Below are 14,465 nucleotides of genomic sequence, written 5' to 3' on the forward strand. Positions count from 1 at the left end.
TATTTCACTGACTCATCTGACATTGCAAATGATTCTCAGATAAACCACACACATCACTGATCACATCCTGTGACGTATTTATCCCTGAACGTGCAAGACAATTTCCATTTAAATGATGAGTACATGCTGATATATAGAGCATTGAGATTTTATAAAAACGTCGATTCTGTAGTGCTCTAATTAGACCAAAAATAGTACTAAGATCCAGAGTGATTAGTAACGAATAGCAAATCCAAAGTCTTTACAAACATTTATCTTATTTCACTTTAGAATTAGTATTTAGTCATTTCTGTTTCATTCTAGATGAAAAAGCAAACAAAACACAGCTTAAACCAACCTAAGGTGGTTTGCTGGTCTTAGCTGGTATAAGTTGTTTTAGTTGGTCTCCCAGCCTGACCAAGCTGGTGTTTAGCTGGTCTTGGTGTTTTACTGGTATTTACTGGTTTAGCTGATCAACCAGCTGGTCTCCCAGCCTGACAAGCTGATAAGTGCCCAAAAGAACTCTAAAACCATCAAAACTTACCAGCCAAACCAGCTTAGCCAGACTTGGTTTAAGCAGTTATTTAATTTTTTTTTAGCAGGGATGTTTCTCCCTAATTCCTTATTTACCTTCTACTACTGGCGCCACTGATTGTCTAATGAAACTCAGATTGTGAGATAAGCATTGATGTTTTGGTATGGCAGTTACCTCATGCATGGCCGTGAAGAGCTCCCAGTCGTAGCTGGTCAGCTGGCTGGCGATGTCCTTGGAGCCCATCTGCTCTAGAGTGTCCATGGTGTTCTTCTCTGGACCAAGCTGCTCCTTCAGGGGGGTCTGTCAGGGGCAAAACACACATACACCTGAGAAGTCAAACTACAGTTTTGAAAATGTTTAATTCTATTCATTCAATCTTACTGTTGCCTTCTTAAATACCTTAAATATCATGGCACAGTGGTAGTATCAGATGGACATACCATGGTACTGATTACCATATTTAGGTACTGTGCTATTCTATGGTTCTTCAAAGAATACAAATGCATTACCATGATACCATGGTAATACCATGGTACTCTTTGTTTGTGCATCTAGATTTTATTTGGCATAAACAATTTTAAAAGGTAAGTATTAGTCTTAATCTAATCAGATAATTTTTTAGAGTACATATGTAGACCAACATATATGTTGCTTGCAGCTCACTTGTATGGCTAGGATCTCTTTGCAATATTGAGGATCTTGCATTACGAAACAATGTGAATTATGAAAGAGTCTCTCACCAGTTGTTCCACTTGGCTGGCAGAACAGAGGAAAAGCCTCTCGTTTACTCCTAAAGAAGCAGACACTGCTGTGGCTTCCAACTTGAGCTGGACCCTGTCTGAGAGAAACAAATCAGAAAAAAACTTGTAGCACACCTATGGAACTGGAACTACTTTATGATAATTTTGGGTCCTTTTTCATCTTTGAAGAAAGCTACTGTCCACTGCCATTTTTTGGGAAAAAAATAAAATAATAGGCTGCGATATTTAATAAAACATATCCTTTTATGTTACGCATAAGAAAGTAATAATTTGGGATTGGAATGACAAGAGGGTGAGTAAATGATGACAGAATTTTTTTTTTTGTTAACTATTCCTTTAACTGTTTCAAAGCAAACCAAAATTAAAGACAAGTATTTCACTACAACCATTCTGACACACAGGCACATCACAAATGAGAAAGTAGAAAAACTGCAATGTGAGACAGAAACACTGAATAGAAATCATCTGAGTCTCATAGCTTACCTCCTAAAGAATTCATCTTGATCAGCACATAGTTTCTCTCAGGATCCACTAATGTAGACAAGATGTCCTTTACAGAGGCATCGACTTGCAGCATTACAGTTACAGCCTTATGATCCGGTTTAAAGATCTCATACAAGACTGCAAACAGACAAGTAGACTAACTTAAATATACCAATGTCATTAGGGATTCCACAAAGTCAAGACTTGATTTGACATTGAAACAGTTCATATGAGCTATTTCACAGGAATGTTGTTCTTGTTTTATCTTAATATCTTTGTGCGAAGTCTTGTTACTAAAACTCTTCACAGAGGTAAAAACACAAACCTTTGTCTTGAGCTCTGATTGATTTTAATTTCCCCACAGGCTCTTCGTAAGCAGAAAACCAATCAAACTTTTGGTTCAACTGAAACAAACAGATGACCATATTGGATATTAGTGCTTGCGGTGCTTCAAAAGATCTCATTTCTGGGAAACATTTTTGCTGTAAAAAATAAATGGAGAGTGATTTCAGGTATGATGAATTTTCTTTGTGGGAGAAAATAGCTGCAGCTCCTTGTTCTTATTCCAATAATGTGAGGAATGAGAGACAAGATTAGGTACAGTCAAGAATCAAGGAAGAATGGTCAACGTGTATAACAACGTTATAGTGCTGTCAATCGATTAAAATATTTAAATGCAACTAATCACATAATTTTTTGTAGTAAACGCATTGACACATTCAGTTCCAAAAATAATAAATATTATTAGGTTTGGCAATTTGTGTGAATGATGCTCATATCGTAAATTTATGCGACAATGCTCTTTACTCACTTTAATCACACAAACTAGGCTACAACAGAAACAAAAGACGAAAACACGCAAACACGGAAATCAAACCTGCAATGATTAACTTAAATAATAAAACAAGTTTTCCCACACTTCAGATGCCATTTCTTATGCCGCTGACCTGCACAAAGTCCTTGATTGTCTTTGCATTTATATGAATGACAGAATGTTTTTAGAAATCACACAAAACAGAATTAGACTGAGAGTTATAATGTCAAAATTTAATAAATGCATTAATGGCGTTAAACAATAACGTATTAAATCATATTTATGTTTTAAATTGCATTCATTAATGTTAATTTTGACCATTCTAAAAATCATACTTTAGGATTAGGGTTGTCAGATGATTAAATGTTTAATTAGTTACGTGATATTTCATTAAATTAATTGCAAAACATTTTTAATTAAACACATATTTAAAACGCATATTTGCTGAAAAAAGACGCCAAATGAAGATGCTTAAAAGATATTGCTGTGATGGTATGAAAATTGGAATCGAATGCAGGTCAGAGGGCATTATTAATCACACTAAATGAACACACTGAATTGACCCTAGTTAGGATGCATTTTCTCACAAGACATTCAAATGCTTCCTAACCTAAACAGACATGATACGTATGTTCTGCATTAAAGGGATAGTTCACCCAAAAATGAAAATTCTCTCATCATTTACTCACCCTCATGTCATCCCTGATGTGCATGACTTTCTTTCTTCTGCTGAACACAAAAAAAGATTTTAGAAAAATCCAATCTCTAGGTCCATACGATGCAAGTGAATGGTGGCCAGAACTTTGAAGGTCCAAAAAGCATATAAAGGCAGCATAAAAGCAATCCATACCACTCCAGTGGTTAAATCCATCATTCACTTGCATTGTATGGACATATAGAGCTGAGATATTCTTCTAAAATCTCAGTTTGTGTTCAGCAGAAAAAAGAAAGTCATACACATCTGGGATGGCATAAGGGTGAGTATATGATGAGAGAATTTTCATTTTTGGGTGACCTATCCCTTTAAAGTTGCACTATATGGAAACAATGTCTTTTTAATTATCACCCATACCACCCTGGTTGACTGGATTTTATACGACCCACTTTTAATGTGCACTCATTTCAATGCTCATAGCGTGCCATATACTGTACGGCTCTATCTGACCAGGATTTACTTTTGTTTTGTTCTCCGAACTTGTTTAAGTAACTCTGGGCAGAGAACTGTTGACTTTTCCACTGGTGAGTTTGTTTATCTTTCTGTGTCATACAGTCCGTTAGGAGGATTTATTGGTCTGTTCTTATCTCTGCAAGTTTCCCATAGACAAAGAAAACCCCAAGTGTATCTTACCTTCGTCAGAGTGTGGCATCCATTCTCAGTTCTGAAAGGAGAGTGAATAAAGTAGTAAAAAGGTAGGATTATGGGAGGTAGGAGGTGCACTGACATACATCACAGAGGTGCATACAATATAAAAGCAGGTCAAGGAAAGATGTTATATGTGTATGGTTATGGCATTAATGGGCTTGCAGCTTAAAGATGCTTTTGAGTGATTAAGTTGGAAACAACCCTCTGAATGTGTTTGTGTGTGCAGATGTGTGTGGTCAGTATGTGTACACATATACATTGGCAAGTGTATTACTTACATTTTGGTCTTTCTCCTGTCCCTCAGCTGTTCTCTAAGTATGCTGGAGAGTCTTGAGTCAGCCATCACCCCCTCTCTGAATTTCTATAACAAACATGGAGATTTTTGTCACTTGTTTTGTTTACTCTTTGTTCAGTAAGTCGAGGGACTTGAATTTGTCATTTTAGAGTTAGAGAACCTCACATCGAACCATCTGAAGAATTGTTTTTATACTACTGGAGAAGTACTATAACTTTTAAGGATGCACCTATCTATTTTTATGTCATGGCCAAAAAACAATATGATTTTTAGTGTTCTTCACAATAAAGTTCTACATAGTGAAGTGAAATAAGGCATTAAAACATTATAATGTTATTGTTGTTCTTTTGAAACCTGGCATAGAGAAAGAGTATAATGTTAACTGACACTGGCCTAATCAGACAGATGATGACAGTGTTTTTCCACATACATTTTTTCTGTAGGCATTCCTTTAAAGTCTTCATAGAAGCATTCTAAGCCATGAACCAAATCAACTAGCTCTGAGATGAATCGCAAGATTACAAACTTTGATTTTAAGCAAACAAGTATTTGAAGATTGGATAAGACAAAGGTACAAGACTGTGTACTTAACGTCTTTAATGAGGGAATTAATTACAATCCCATGAAGCATTGCGAATAGCACAATCAAATAAAAAATTATGTAAATATATAAAACTATTGATTTTAAGTTGTTGATAATTTCATTTAATTTCAAAATATTCAAATTTGGCTCGTTTGGTGTGCTTTGTTTGCCGCAAAATCTGATTGGTGGATTTTCCTCCACAGGATCATGGGTAGTGTAGTTCATCAGAAATTCTGCTTAAAATTTTTTACATAATGTGGACTGATGACTTCATCAAAAGCATATACCAACAATTAACAACCTCGGAGCTCACGGTAGGTCTGTCTTTAAAGATTACCGTTAAAAATCTATTCCCCTATGGAAAAAATGAATGGGAATTTTACATTGTTGCGCTCTATTTGAGTGATAACACTGGTCAATATATTGTGCATCCCTAATGACTATTCAGTTATACAGACTGTGATTACACTAACCTCCAGAAATTCTGAGGCTACAGGGTCGTCCCTCAGTAGCAGACCATACAGAGCCACCCAGTGACCCACCAGCTTCACAATCTTCTGTTTGGTGTTGAGAGTGTACGCTGCCTTCTCCAGATCTGAGCCTTCTGATGGCTCCGCTTGATAAGTGCGACACCAGTTAAGGAATGATATTGGTCCAAACATGCTTATTTATTGTTTCAATTGAGCTTTGTGCTCTCTGACAGGAAGTACAGACACTGAATAGCACTATTAGCAAACTGAGGAAAAAAAGGAAAGACTAAAAAAGCAATATAAAGGCAGATTATGAGTGGTTGGTGCAATGTCAGGATATTGATGCTGGAGGGCCGCACATAGCTGACTGCAGGGCATGAAGACTGGATGTGTTAAGATGAAGTCACTTACACTAGAATCTGCAAAAAGCACAAAGAAGACTCATAAACTTCATTAAAAAGGACTTGTTTTCTTTGAGCTTTGTGGAGAACACCAGAACAATCTGAATCATCTGCCTAGTGGTTTTTAATGGATGTGTAAACACCAATCGTAACAAGCAGGAATGTTTTGGTCACTCCCTCAGTTAATTCCTCTGTCTCTGTTACAATTTGTGCTTGAATAAATGTGTGATTTGTTTTGAACAAACAAATGCCAAAGTCATGACAGTTTTTTGAAAATGTTTCCACAGATGTGAATGCTTGCCCAACGTGTGGTCCAGTTGAACATACATAATGTGCTTTCTTGATTTACTGTGGCGGTAACAAAACATTTTAGAGTTACCTTTAAAAGTCATTAAACTGTATTTTTACTATTCAGGTAAGTTTCTACACAAACAAAGATTTTTAGTAGAATATATCAGCTCTGTTGTTCCATACGATGCAAGTGAATGGTGACCAGACATCTGAACAGTAATCCATGCGAGTCCAGTGGTTAAATCCGTATCTTCAGAAGCGATATATGTGTGGGTGAGAAACAGATAAATATTTAAGTCCTTTTTCACTATAAATCGCCACTTTCACTTTTACATTTTGAAAGTGAAAATGGATATTTATAGTGAAAAATGACTTAAAGGTGCACTCAGAAATTTTTTTCTTCATTAAAAAAAATGTAACTACTAAAGACATGAATTGTAATTTTGCAATACATGTAGGAAATCATGACCCCTCACATTAAAATGAAGACTCCAATCATATCAGTAACCTTATAAAAGCTGTTTTATTCTACATGAAGAGGCTGCCATGGGGGCTGCCATGTTAGAATCACATGACCAGCCGAATACTTCTCGCTTAATCACAGTAACCGTCCTGTTATTTGACACGTTCACTCACTGATTAAAGTAATCATGGCTGACTGTGAGTACTAAATTTCTACAATGGCATCTGAAACTGAAAAATATTGATTTAAAATGACACTGCATCCAAGCCGCTGGGTGTCAATGTAAGTCCACGATGACACAAGATAAAAGTTACTGAGTGCACGTTTAAATATTGATCTGTTTCTCACCCACACCTACATTATCACTTCTGAAGACAGGGATTAAACCACTGGAGTCATATGGATTACTTTTATGTGGCCTTTATGTGATTTTTGGAGCTTTAAATGTCTGGCCACCATTTACTTGCATTGTAAGGACCAACAGAGCTGAGATATTCTTCAGAAAAAACTTTGTGTTCAGCAGAAGAAAGAAAGTCATACACATCTGGAATGGCACGAGGAGGGTGAGTAAATGATGAGATAATTTTCATTTATGGGTGAATGTTATGACCCCAAGATGGTCTAGGGGTTTGAGGGTGTAACAAAATATAGATATTAAAATGTATGTGTGTGCTTAAACAAATGACAACAAATGAGGGAAAATACGGTGCAATAATCAAGTGGTTTATTATGTACAATATTAACACTACATTGTATTTACCAAGACACACAGAGAGGGGGGAAGGTACGCGAGTGTTGCCAAACAAATGAAATAAAACAAAACACACTAGCTATACGTAAACCTGACTATAAACAAAAGAGAAAATAAAAGATCTTCAGCGCCCGAGACACCCTACATAAACTACTCTATCTAGCCAAAAACACAAAACTTACAGTTTTGCTACTTACCTAGTGTGTCTATACAGTATCTAAAACCTGCGTACCTCACGTGACCTGCTTTCCTGTCCGCTTCTCCCCAGTGTAACAAACAAAAATAACGAAAATGGGGCCAAACATAAACTGCATAATGAATAATAACCAAACGAATGGTTTAAAAAGAATGTCTAGCAGAGAACAAACAAATACAGTACGGCAGAACGCTGAAGCGGATGAATCAAAAGAGACAATACATCTACCATACCTATAAAATCAGTGCCATTGGTTTCCAATTTAATCGTCTCCAGCATGTGTTCTAGTATCTTCTCTGGTGTTCCTGACATTACTGTATACCTGAGATAGGTAGAGAGAGAGGGTGAGCAATGTGGGTGTGGGTAAGAGGTGGTTAAATCATATTGATAATTAGATGTCCACCATGGTTTCATAATTGGTTTAATGCACTTGAAATCAAATAATAGTGATGACTAATGCTCTAGCTTGCTTTTCATTGTAAAATAACACTGCTGTAGCTCAGATAAAGTTCTTTGTTTCACTCAAAGCACATACAAATATACTAGCACTCTCATTGCGAACATTGTTTCAACATACTTTTAAATGTTACTTATTTTACATAAATTATTTATAAAACTGAATTTGAGTTTGCTAAAGTGAGCCTAATGCTCACTTTATTCTCCTAAAATAAGTGAACACAATTCAAATGAGTAAATGCTTTTTATTAAATATTTGGTGTGATTTTGAAGTGTGTAACTTTGTCGATACTAAAATGCTTTCTCCTTTCCTAGCTTAATATGCAGACAGACATAACTATATGTAAGCCATTTCTAGGTTGACTGCCCCAAAAAGTGTAAACACTGTGGCTCTGTAGCGCTTTCTAAGCATTGTTCTTTTTGTTCAAGCATCTCGAGCGACATACTAACATTGGCTCAACCAATAATGTGAGTTTGGGGTGGTGCTATCTGTTTGTTTGACCAATAGCAGACAGGGGCACTGTATGAAAATGATCATTATTTTTGCAATTTCATTTGGTGATGCAACCGGAATTGACACAGAGATCACATACTTCAGCTTTAATTAAAAGGGGTTTAAATAACTAAAATGTGAAATGTAGTATAGAAATGAATTATTAACTTGTTGCTGCCTGCTGATCCTCCCTGATAGGTGGACTCCTGCACTGAGCTCTTCTCAAGAACCAAAACGACTTTACCATGTTCCTCCAAACGGACAGTGTTGGCCTCCACATCCTGCAGTAAATCACAGATAAAATAACACCTGATAAACTTACATCCATGCATTACACACGTATGTGCAAACTGTCATTTCGCCAGGTATGACATATTCCTGGATCAACATACTATACATACTGGACATGGAAAAAAACCAATATCTTCTCAGATTTTAGGGTTAGGTTTAAGCTTAGGGCTGGGATTGGGGTTTAGCCAACTGCATTCTTATCAACCAATCATTCCCCTGTGATTTTAGGGGTAGTAAATTATTAGGTTTACAATTAGGATTAGGGATCAGTTTTGGACAGTATTTGATTGACAGGACTATTGTTTCAGGACCACCCAAGCTGGTTCAGGCTAGTTTATTATAGTAAGTGCTGGATGGTGCTGGTCTAGCTGGTGAACCAGCATAGCCTTGCTGTTCACCACCAAAAAAATGCTGGTCTTTCAAGTCTTGCTGGTTAACCTATATACATAAGGAAATATGCTGGTAACCAGCAATGCTCTATTTTTCAACAAGGATCCCATCCAGACATATGTACACAAACAAATACCTTTAGAATACGTATAAAGTCCTGCTTGTCAACCCGCAGGAAGTGGCAGTTGTCCTCTCTTAGGATGATTGTTGCCGCTCGAGGGGCGTCGTTCACCAGGGCCAGCTGCCCAAAGTCATCTCCTTCATGAAGCGTGGTCACCAAGCCCTGTAAGATACACACACACATTCACAAGCACAGACAATAAGATCACCTTTTCTTAAGAGGAAATTTTTTTTTATTATCTTCAAACAATGTAAGCGTCTATATTTAAACTTCTAAAGGTCACCCAGCTAAAAGATGATGGCTCTACCTTTCCATGTGTGATGACATTAACAGAACCCCTCCAAATGATGTACCAGGAAGTCCCTTTGTCCCCTTGACTGAACACTAAAAACCAAATGCATTACTCTTTTTTTCTTACAGTAAATACAACATGCACCAATAACAGTAATTCATCTTAAAGGGAAACATTTTTTCGATGTTAAAATACTTCCTATCCCTGCCTAATTTGCAGAGACAACTATAAGCCATTTGCATACAGTTGGTTAAATTGAAATTACACACTTCAAAAATCATTTTAAACATTTAATAACAGAAAATAATCATGTAGAGTTCATAGCATCCATTTATAAGTCATTTAATGGGATAATTTACCCAAAAAGATAACTCTGTCATAATCTCACCCTTATGTTGTTCCAAAACCTGTATGATTTTCTTTACTCAGTGGAACACAAAATGAGATGTTAGACAGAATGGTAGCCTCAGACACCATTTACTTTCATTAAATCTTTTTTTCTGTAAAATGAAAGTGAATGGTGACTGAGGCTGTCATTCTGCCTTCAGGGTTCCACAGAAGACAATCATTCAGGTTTTGGAACAACATGCTGACTGCGGCAGTGACGCCATACATGCCGTAATCACTCTTAGTTTCTCATTTTACCTAATATAAGAATGCCAATCATCTACTTCAGCATGTAACAAGGAAATTACACAGTAAAATGGTCAACTTATTCACATTGTTAACAGTGCTGTCTGCTCTGAAGTCTAAACAGGAACTTCACTGCTCTCTTTAACTCTGGCTAAGCACTAATTCAATATTAGCACAGTTTGTTATTCCCGCCCACCACTGACAAAATGTCATCATTGCTTTCACACTCACAGACTGTTCCCGCCTTGGCATGGCTTTCAAAAACCAGCACTGCTGCCAACTCCTTCCGAACCTACGGGAAAGAGTGAAGGATGAAAGACATGAGGGATAAATGAAGATTTGTGGTGCAAACAAACATGAAGGGTGTCAGCATGAGTTAACTCACAGATGTAGACAAGTGGGCCACAGCCTTGACATGCAGAAGCTCTTCGTAAATAACTTCAAGATCCTCTGGAGTGCGCTGGTTTGGACTAATGTGCAGAATAAAGATTAGTAAAAGTATTATGCTGTTTAAATTAAGACTATTAAATGGTAATACCATTTATTTGTGGTTTTAAGTCCATGTATGTTAATTTTGAGGCCATTTACATGCTCGTGTACTTCTAAAACTTGATGAATCTATCTATCCATCCATCCATCCATCTTTCATCCAATCTTCTATCTATCTATCTATCTATCTATCTATCTATCTATCTATCTATCTGTCTATCTATCTATCATCCAATCTTCCATCCATCTATCCATCCATACATCCGTCCGTCTGTCTATCTATCAATCCATCCATCCATCCATCCATCCATCATGGTTAATGGCTATGATGTAATCTAAAGGCTTTTGTTATAAAAAAATAAATAAAAAAAGAGGATGAGCCAAGCCCATCTTCCTGTTTCAATAGTAAATGCGTCAACATAGGAAAGAAACCTGCACTCATCAAGCAAATTCATGGGGTCTTTAATGCCTGTGGCACAGTTCAACCTGTACATATATTATTTTTCAGACTGGTTTAGCATCATCTCTCGTGTCTTACCATTTTCGCAGTATCATAGTCAGAAGAGCATCTGGGCCCATCTGTATCAACAGTGACAGACTCCCTTGGAGCTCATCTTCTTTGGAGTCTTTCTCCTTGGTTGAGTGATTAAGGTCAAATTCCGCCTCCATAAAGCGGTAAAATTGAGTTTCTTTGTCATGGAAGTTTAACTCCTGTTTCACTGCACATTTGAACAAAGACATATTGCTTGTCATTTAGAATATACTGATATGTTAATCTTTCAGTTATATAATACTACCATTGTACTACCATGTTTTTTTCACATGGTACCATAATAATACTGTTTTTATGGACATATACAATGGCAATACCATTGTATTGTAATATGGTATTATTTGAAATAAATTGGAATAACATGAAAATCCCATGGTCTATAAATATGGTAATAATTCAATACCATGGTACAGTATACAGTATATCAAAGAACCATGGTGTTACCTTCAGATACTATCACTGTGGTACTATGGTACCATAGAAATCTTCTACAGATACTGTATATAAAGATGATGTTGTTTATATTTACTGTGGCCTAGAATGCCCTCATCCACCAAAACCTGCCACATCCCGACTGCCTGACTCCGGGACTGAAAACAGTCATTCAGTTTTATCAGCCAATCAACAAGCTCTTTTCCACTGCAGCACTGCCTGTGGTAGAAACCAGAGAAACATAATTTACTGTCAAACAACTGCAGAATGATTTTAGAGTGTTACACATTTATCTATCATGTATTTCCATCACATCCAAAAATTAAACATGCAAAATGTACATGAAACATGCAGTGAAAGATGCACCTATATGTCTTAAGATGGTGTTTTCTGTCCCTTATCAGGCCTGGGTTACGCTCTATCAGCGTGCTGTACACCACCCTAGCGGCTTTCAGGATTCGATCGGACAAAAACTGAGAGGGCAAGAGAGAAAAAGAGACAGAGAGAAAAAGTTATGTATTGTTAAATCTTAACACTAATAATGATAATTTCATACTAACAGGTAATATTAATGTTGATGTATGTAAACATCATCTTTATCTTCACAAAGGTGAATGCCTTTGAGTACAATTTAAAGACAACATGAAATCAAAATTGACTATAATATTTTCTTAATAATTGTCCCTGGTCTTACTGTGCACAATTCATTAGTACATTTTACTCTAAAGAAAAAACAATTGTTCCCTATCTGTCACTCAATCGACGTTGTGTCGATGTAGTGACACTAGGGGTCGCCCTTGGGAGCCCAAACATCTCTGATCTTTGAGAAAAGGCCAATGGGAATTGGCGAGTGGAATTTGCATGCCACTCCCCCAGACATACGGGTATAAAAGGAGCTGGCTCGCAACCACTCACTCACAAATTTTTCTCTTCGGAGCTGAGCGCTTGTGTTCGCGATCTCGTTTCGGCGCTCGTGAAGTGGATAAGTTCTCAATTGCAGCATCGGAGAGCGGGCTGACGCTGAGGACTCGACTGGGATCCCACCTTCGGGTGCGGTCGCCCAGTCGCAGGATGACGCGCAGCTGGCAGCCATGCTTGCCCGGGCAGCTGCGTGGGTTGGGCTGGAGTGGAACCCTCCACCCCCCCTGAACCCTTGCAGCTTGACGATTGGTTCCTGGGCCCAGAGTGCCGCTCATGGCCGTGCCCCACTCCGGTCCCTTTCTTCCCGGAGGTGCACGAGGAACTCACGAGTTCACGGTGGGCACCTTTCACTGCCCGGACCCGGACTCTGAGCTCCTCCGCTCTCACTACCCTCGATGGTGGGGCTGCCAGGGGGTACTCGGTGCACCTGTGCCCGCAAAACGCCGCCATCTGGCAGGGCCGCCTGAGACTCCCGTCCAGCACCTGTAGGTTTATGTCATCTCTGGCGACTAAGGCCTGCGGTGCCGCTGGACAGGCCGCCTCCACCCTGCACGCCATGGCTCTCCTGCAAGTGCACCAAGCCAAGGCGCTAAGAGAACTGCACGGGGGTAGTTCTGACCCAAGATTGATGCAGGAGCTGCACTCGGCAACCGACCTCACCCTCCGAGCGACAAAGGTCATGGTGCGGACTCTCGGCAGGCAATGCCCACCCTGGTGGTCCAGGAGCGCCACCAATGGCTCAACTTGGTCGAGATGTGGGAAGCTGACAAGGTACAGTTCCTTGACGCCCCATCTCCCAGGTCAGCCTGTTTGGCGACACCGTCGAGGACTTCGCCCAGCAGTTCTCGGCGATGAAACAGAAGACAGAGGCTATTCAGCACATCCTGCCTCTGCGCGGTTCAAGACCCCGTCGCCAAGGGTGTCCTCCTGTCGCAACAACACCGGCTCCACTGCAGCACGCCCCCACGGCCCGGCCCAGGTGTGGAGCCACCCGCAGGAAGCAGACACCACCCGTCTCATGGCCGGCCGCCAAGAACCCAAGGAAGGCTTCGAAGCACCCCTGAGACGGGTGACCCAGGCACATGGATACCTGCTGCAGGCCTAGAGATGGTAAGCAGACCATTCCATCCCCCGGTGGAGGGTCGGGAGGAGAATCCTTTGCCTTTTCTTTGATTCACCACATGCCTGAAGGGCTGCGGCACCTACATGTTCAGAAAAGGAGCGGTTTCCACATTTCCTGAGTCACATATCCGGTGCTTACAGCCATCGTTATCATGACCACTGTTCCTTTATGGCAGGTATGGCACTCCAGGGGTGGCCCCCACGTTGCGATGGCTGACCCGAACCGGCTATTCGATTCAGTTCGCCAGGCACCCGCCCAGGTTCAGCGGCGTCCGCTTCACCTCGGTGAAGGGCGAGAACACCGCTGTCTTATGCGCGGAGATTGCGTCCCTCCTACGGAAGGACGCGATAGAGCCTGTCCCTTCAGCCGAGATGAGATTACAGCCCCTACTTCATCGTATCCAAAAAAGGCGCTGGGTTTCGGCCATTCTTGGACCTGTGAGTTCTGAACCGGGCCTTGCACAGACTCCCGTTCAAGATGCTGACGCAAAAACGCACTTCAGTGAGCGTTGGTTTGCGGCGGTAGACCTAAAGGACGCGTACTTCCATGTCTCGGTTTTACCTCGACACAGGCCTTTCCTAGGTTTGCTTTCGAGGGCCAGGCATACCAGTACAAAGTCCTCCCTTTCAGTCTGTCCCTGTCACCTCATTCCTTCATGAAAGTCACAGAGGCAGCCCTTGCCCCATTAAGGGAAGTGGGTATTCGCACCCTCAACTATCTGATGGCTGATTCTGGCTCACTCGCGAGACTTTTTGTGTGCGCACAGGGACCTGGTGCTCAGGCACCTCCGCCGGTTGGGGCTTCGGGTCAACTGGGAAAAGAGCAAGCTCTCCCCGGTTCAGAGCATTTCTTTTCTCGGCATGGAGTTAGACTCAGTCTCGATGAT

At 39.9% G+C, this 14,465-nt stretch overlaps 1 protein-coding gene across 2 annotated transcripts in view; it reads right to left on the reverse strand.

Moving 5' to 3' along the window:
- Positions 1–14,465, reverse strand: part of rapgef3 (Rap guanine nucleotide exchange factor (GEF) 3) — a 50,466-nt gene that overhangs the window by 5,192 nt on the left and 30,809 nt on the right. For both annotated transcript variants that reach the window (XM_051661708.1, XM_051661707.1), the window contains 17 exons: positions 11,902–12,008; positions 11,633–11,754; positions 11,089–11,269; positions 10,447–10,531; positions 10,293–10,353; positions 9,444–9,520; positions 9,152–9,298; positions 8,503–8,615; positions 7,619–7,707; positions 5,624–5,702; positions 5,287–5,437; positions 4,214–4,296; positions 3,921–3,951; positions 2,084–2,162; positions 1,759–1,896; positions 1,255–1,352; positions 689–814 (listed from right to left, as the gene is read on the reverse strand). In XM_051661708.1, coding sequence (XP_051517668.1) covers positions 689–814; positions 1,255–1,352; positions 1,759–1,896; positions 2,084–2,162; positions 3,921–3,951; positions 4,214–4,296; positions 5,287–5,437; positions 5,624–5,702; positions 7,619–7,707; positions 8,503–8,615; positions 9,152–9,298; positions 9,444–9,520; positions 10,293–10,353; positions 10,447–10,531; positions 11,089–11,269; positions 11,633–11,754; positions 11,902–12,008 — 1,767 coding nt within the window. The remainder of the gene's footprint in view (positions 1–688; positions 815–1,254; positions 1,353–1,758; positions 1,897–2,083; positions 2,163–3,920; positions 3,952–4,213; positions 4,297–5,286; positions 5,438–5,623; positions 5,703–7,618; positions 7,708–8,502; positions 8,616–9,151; positions 9,299–9,443; positions 9,521–10,292; positions 10,354–10,446; positions 10,532–11,088; positions 11,270–11,632; positions 11,755–11,901; positions 12,009–14,465) is intronic.

The sequence above is a fragment of the Myxocyprinus asiaticus genome, chromosome 29 (assembly GCF_019703515.2).
Source record: "Myxocyprinus asiaticus isolate MX2 ecotype Aquarium Trade chromosome 29, UBuf_Myxa_2, whole genome shotgun sequence".
In the NCBI taxonomy this organism is placed as follows: Eukaryota; Metazoa; Chordata; class Actinopteri; order Cypriniformes; family Catostomidae; genus Myxocyprinus; species Myxocyprinus asiaticus.